At 28.8% G+C, this 6,309-nt stretch overlaps 1 protein-coding gene across 1 annotated transcript; it reads left to right on the forward strand.

Annotated features, from left to right (window-relative positions):
* Positions 1 to 2,371: 2,371 nt before the first annotated feature.
* LOC128293134 (cytochrome c oxidase assembly protein COX11, mitochondrial-like) lies at positions 2,372 to 5,414 on the forward strand. Its single transcript, XM_053028646.1, has 5 exons — positions 2,372 to 2,387; positions 2,775 to 2,827; positions 3,572 to 3,644; positions 3,730 to 3,831; positions 4,882 to 5,414. Exons 3-5 carry the CDS (start codon positions 3,612 to 3,614, stop codon positions 5,008 to 5,010), a joined length of 264 nt encoding a protein of 87 aa, XP_052884606.1. The 5' UTR covers positions 2,372 to 2,387; positions 2,775 to 2,827; positions 3,572 to 3,611; the 3' UTR covers positions 5,011 to 5,414.
* The last annotated feature ends 895 nt before the right edge of the window (positions 5,415 to 6,309 follow it).

Here is a 6,309-nt window from a genome sequence, read left to right on the forward strand (position 1 = left end):
GAGTCCTGACCCTACTTATAGAATCTAAAAACTCCACTAACAATGTACCAAATAATTTCTCTAAACTAAAAGCAATAAATTAGATAGACACATAATAATATCGTAGACTAAATTTAATTGTAAAATTATAAAATCATTTTATCATCTGGTTTATTAATAACAAAGTTTACATTGATATCTTAGTTGTAGAAAAAGTATTAATACAAATAAAATGATATTTTACAACAAAATTTTATTGTATTATGTTGTAAATATTTATAATTGAAAAATATTTGCAGCAACTTTAACATATTTAATCTATACTTTATATTTAAATTCTTAATTAAATTGATGTTATAAGGCAATCAAGCATCAATCCAATTAGAAAGTAATTAAAATTCAATTATTTTATAAAATTATACAATTATAAAGGTGTTTTTATCTTTTATAAATCAATAAAAATTCATCCACAAATGAAATTTAAATTTATAATTAAATAAATATTAAACCTTTAATTTTACCATTTTAATCAAGCTTTATTTGTTTTCTACATCACCATTAAATAAATATATTTATTAGATTTTTTTCACTCACATAGTTAATGTGTCATAATCTAGTTTATATAATTTAATTAGATTTGACATCACAAGTCAAAGATAACAACCTAATTATGTAGATTATAGAAAACCCAAATCAAAATTACCGTAGCAAATGATGATTAGGGCATTTATGACTTTTAAGTTTTAATAAAAGTAAGGCTAAAATAATCACCACTTAAAAAACCACTTTAATTTTTCACAAAATATAATTATTATTTAAAAAACTAATTTTTAAATTTATTTTTCTTTTAAAATTATTAATTTTCACTCACATAAAATATTACTAGATTTCGAGACAGACGTGGAAAGAACAGTTTAATATTAAAATATATTTATCAAAAATTATTTAATAATTTAAATCATAAATGAAGTGGTAAAGTATTACGAATAAACTTCCATTAGTCTTAAGTTCAGGCAGTAAACATTTAATTTTAGTTGTTTTTCCTAAATATTTTATATAAAAATAATAAGAGATAAAAACTATTATATTAATATTTATTACTTTATTTAAAAATATTTATAAGTAATTTTATTTACCGAATTTGTGTTGAGTATCAACCTCTAAATAAATGTGATATATGAAAAGAAATACGAAATAAAGCTTGTTCTACTACAATAAAATTATATAGGTGTTGTAAAAATATATTAACATATTATTATCATTGCAAATTATACTGCAAAACAAATACATTGTGTTTGTTTCACAAATTGAATCAACCAACTCAGTTAGTAAAATTATAAAAGCGAATAAATATAATTAAAATATAAAATTAAAAATAAACAATCCACATTTATTAAAAACAAAAAAACTGCACACTTCTATAATAACTACAAACTAATTTACATATCTATTTTTACAATTTTCTTCAAAATAATTATTTTTCACTTGAGTGAGTCAAATTTTAGTCTACACAAATTCCTCAAATTTTATTTCCAGAAATTCTTTTGCTCGATAAATTATATTTTTTATTATTAATTTCTGACACCATCTTTTAAAGGGTTAAATAAAACTTTTTCTTTTTGAGAGAAAAGTAAAATTGTATCATATATTAACTTATAATTTTATCATTTATGAGATTATTAAGGGTGAGTTTGAAAAACTTTTGAAAATATCCATTTCATTGAAAATTTATAATATTTGATTTTTATGTGTTTGATTATCGTATTAAATTTCGAGTTAATTCAAAATTTTTAATAAAATAAATAGATAGATAACTACTTATCACTTACAGCATGTTTGGTTGAGTGTAATGCTAAACCATTACAGGTGAATTCAGTGGCCCATCCTTATTCCATTGTTTAGTTGGTTGTAATAGGCTATTACAGCCATATTCTATACAGCCTTATTCAAGGCAAAACTGTCGTTTACCATTCGGCACTCTATCCACGGAATACCCATTCAGCGTGTGTGAGTTTCAACTTTACCCTTCTCCCTCTTTTTCGTTCTCACGTCTGAAGCAACTTCTTTTTTTCATTCTTCCCATTTCCTTCCAACCTTCTCCTCTTTTTCATTGTCACGTCTGAATCATCTTCTTTTTTTCATTCTTCTTCCCATTTCCTTCCAACCATCTCTCTCTTTTTCATGCTTCTATCCTCACCAACCCTTTGACAAACCCTATTGTTTAGTTTTATTTTTCCCTTTGCTCTTATCTAGCTTCCTGTGAAGGCTAAAGCGGCTCCTTTCTTTCAGCTACCCACGCTTTCAAGCTTCCAACTTTCCCAGAAGCCCCAAGGCTGAAACCGAGAAGAAGACGCTACAAATACTAATTTGGGGTTCCATCCTCAATTTTGGCTAATACCCTTTCCAAGGTATAAAGCTCTCTTTATTAATTTCATCATTTTATTTCAAGCTTTATGTCCTTAGTTCTGATGTGGGTTACTTTTATTCGACTCGTTCATGCTCAAAATTTGGTCCTTTTTTAGCAAATTAGTCGATGCTTTTGATTAGTTTGATAGTGGGTACCATATCATATGTTTCTTTTATGTGAAAACACTGCTTTGCTCCTTTGAATTTGGAACTGGTAGACTGTTGTTTGCCTTTAGTCTGCTATATATATATATATATATATATATATGCTGTGGAAAAGTTATTGGCATTTGTGCTATTTTTTATCCTATCCTTTTATTATTTTCATGCTTTTCTTCTTTTCTTTTTTCTATTGGTTTTCAACCAGAACATATACTTGTTTTCTTTAGAGTGTTGAAGAAAAGATTGCTCAGCATGAAAAAGATGGGACAGTAGTAACAAGGTGAGCTTTCTAGGCTTTGGATGTAAGAGCTTATCTTCATCTATATTTTTCATGATTATCATCATAATGTCCTTTCTGTTAATTTTATTGTGATTCTATTTCAATGCTTAGTTTTTGTACTGTTTTATATGTTAAACCTGGTTCTGTGGTTTGCTTCTGCTTGTAACATTCTCAGTTCTACTTGTTGACATTTTCTGCTTAGATATGTATATGTTTATTTGGTTAGTTGTAATTATGATTATTTATTATTATTGTTATTGTTTTTAAAGTGTTTTAGAGCATGAAGTCATTCCCCCAATGAGAAACCGGTTACCATTCTTCTTATTAGAAAAATGATGGGAAAACGTTGAAACTTGTTTGTTACAAGAAACATTTGAGTATGATGGGAAAACAACTTAAACCAATAATGGTCTTAGTATGTTATTTCTGAAACAAATCAAGAAGGGAATGGGATGTTTTATGAGGTAAAACCATAAAAGGTGTCATAAGACAGATTGCAGGGTATCACTCCCTTCCGATTATACTCTTTATTTATATATAAATGCGACTTTTTTACAAAAGGGTAACAAATAGGAATGAGGTGGTAAATTTTAGTATCATTCATCATTTCACATCAGCCAGTTTGTTCAATTCAATTCATGCATTTCTAAAGATGCTATTATGAAGATGTTAGACTTGCATAACGATATGATCTTTCTTGTACTTCTATGCCTTTTTTTGAGAAATTTTCTCTTATCTTTTTAGGGAGATAGTAGTGCAATTCAATGTTGATGTGGCATATGGAATGCCCTGGAAATTTGTTCCAACTCAAAGAGAGGTTCTTAACTTCTCTGTTATTTTGGGGCACTGTAGAGTGCTTCTTTTATCAATTATTTTCTCATTTTTTTTTATTTTTCTGCTAGGTGAGAGTCAAGCCTGGAGAAAGTGCTCTTGCTTTTTATACTGCTGAAAATCGAAGTTCAAAACATAACTGGTGTCTCTATTATAACGTCACCCTAATGAAGGTACTGATACTTACTCATGCTCCATTATGAAATTTGGATCTTTGAAATTTGTTATTTCTAAAGTTAAGTTATTAGTGTTTGTTTAGATCTTTATCAACCTCTCAAACGTTATTTGGTTGTGTGAGCCGTTAGGCTTTTTAACCATTTCTTGCTAGCTTAGGTTTGACTTGTGCTGTTTAGGCTTGAATTATGTACATGATTTAGTAGTCTTCCTTTCAATATTATTGTTCAAATAATTTATTCTTTGTCATATCCTTGTTACTACATTTCTAGTTTGGATTGAGAAAATTGTCTGCTGAGCTCTGCTACTCATTTATCCTCTTGTGCATGTCATAGATTCCATGACATACACTTCCTTTTCTCTTTCTCACTCCGTGTCTAAATTTATTTCTAGAATTTTTCAGTGGAACCCGCATGAGTCTATGCCTAACCTTATTATTTTATATTTATAGTTTGCCATTGGGGCTTCTAGGTGTTACAATAGGAGAATCTGCAATATTGTTTTTCTAATGGTCTTAGCTAGGAAGAGTCTGTATTACAACTGTTAATTTAATCAGAATATTTCTTGATGAGGGTATCTTCAAGTTTGAGATAAAATTATTACAATCAACTCTTGTTTTAATTTTCCTTTTGCAAGCAAAAAAGGAAATAATATTTATGGAAGATAGGCCTAAAATATCCAATAGCTAAGATAGAATTCCAATCCTGAAGATGAGCCTGTGAGGCAGGTTAAAGTTCACTTTCGAACCACACAGTTGTTTTCATATGTTTGTACCAATACTTGGCTTTCTTTATCCTCTAATTTTTTTTATTTTTTATTTTACATAGTTTGATTATCCTTTTCTACAAATTGGATGACCAAAGAAACATTAGGTAAATACAATGAGCTTGTTATGAGATGATAAACTAGAAAGTGGAAGCAAAAAAACCTTTAGGGCGAAAAAATTGATTACATTGGAACACATTAACTTGCTGGTAATGTTTGTCATTATCATATCACAAGCCTTAAAACTTTGACTTGGTTTCTTGCTTGTTCGTGTTCCTCTTCAGGTTGCTGTTTATTTCAATAAAATCCAGTTCTTTTGCTTTGAGGAGCAACGTCTTCTTCCTGGAGAACAGATTGACATGCCTATAAGTCTTTTTATTGTTGAAAAGGCAAAACTTGTTGGTGATCGTTAACTAACCTGTACTTTCTTGTAGGTTTTCTTCTACATAGATCCTGAGTTTGAAACAGATGCCCGAATGGATGGTATAAACAACCTGATTTTATCATATACTTTTTTCAAGGTTTCCGAATAATAGAAGGGGATATTTAAATTCATAGTGAAAATAGAATATCATTCACATGAGAATAAAAACTATTGGTTGGGATCCCATTTTCATATACCGGGAGAAGAGGGAGAAGAAACATTCGGAATTATTTTATTATTACAGTCTCCTTTCACCTCTTTATGGTGGAAACATTCTATTTTTGTACCAGGCTCCTCCCTCTTCATACCAAGGAAGTGCAGAACTTGTGTAAAATCTGTGGTTGTTCTAGTATGGAGTAAATGCTATGTCACTGTCTGTATGTGTTTTATCTACTATGGAGTTCATATCACTGTTTGTCTGCATTGGTCGTTACGAGTTTTGAATCATACCAAGTACATACACGAGCATATTCATCGTAATCTCTTGATATAATTCCTAAATCTTAGTGCATTGAAAAAGAAAAAAATGAACATAATCAAATTTTAAAATGGTAGGTTTTAATATATGAGTTAGTAATAAACTAATTTTAATTGCTAATATTTAGTTATTTATATAGTTTGCTTGTGATAACAATAAAGAAAATGTTTTTCATTCGTAGTAAGTTTAAATTTATAATAATTATTTTTATTTTATATCTAATGTTTTAACACTCTTAAGTTAGTGTGATGAAGTTGTTGATGCCATATATAACAATACTAAACCAATCCATTGCGGTACAAGGAATAATATTTCTGTTAACTATGGAAGATGGGAACCCTATCCCAAGTATAACTTTAAAAGAAGAAGAAAAAAAGGGCAGCTTAAGCCTTGCAAAATCTTCATCCACTTCCTCTTTTATTAAAAGAATTTGTATTTAACTTCAAATTCAACTATAGTATGATTTGCTTCTGAATCTTTTTGTTTAATAAGCTAATGCTCTTCTATCAGCTGAGTGTAAGTGATAAATGCTTTTCCTCATTCTGAGCAGACAAAGTTCATTGATGAAGAAAGGACTTATTTGATGTTCATTAGATCATGTCTACAATAATTAATGACCAGAATAATTTGAAATTTTATTTCCTTCAACTATTTTCGAGTTTGATCATCAAATAAATTCATGAATCTGTTTCGATTTGATCAAATTGGTCAATCATGGATGTTTGAATTTCATCAAATTGGTTGGTTTAATTAGGAATTAGTTGGGTATCAAGTTAGAAAAGACATCAAATTGGTTGCCTTAGGTTGGGT

Source organism: Gossypium arboreum, chromosome 1 (genome assembly GCF_025698485.1).
Source record: "Gossypium arboreum isolate Shixiya-1 chromosome 1, ASM2569848v2, whole genome shotgun sequence".
Lineage (NCBI taxonomy): Eukaryota > Viridiplantae > Streptophyta > Magnoliopsida > Malvales > Malvaceae > Gossypium > Gossypium arboreum.

Excerpts from the sequence above, each read along its gene's own strand:
- LOC128293134 (XM_053028646.1), top strand. The coding sequence starts at position 3,612 with ATGCCCTGGAAATTTGTTCCAACTCAAAGAGAG. Across the intron at positions 3,645-3,729 it reads TTGTTCCAACTCAAAGAGAG|GTGAGAGTCAAGCCTGGAGA; the intron begins GTTCTTAACTTC and ends TTTTTCTGCTAG. Across the intron at positions 3,832-4,881 it reads ATAACGTCACCCTAATGAAG|GTTGCTGTTTATTTCAATAA; the intron begins GTACTGATACTT and ends GTTCCTCTTCAG.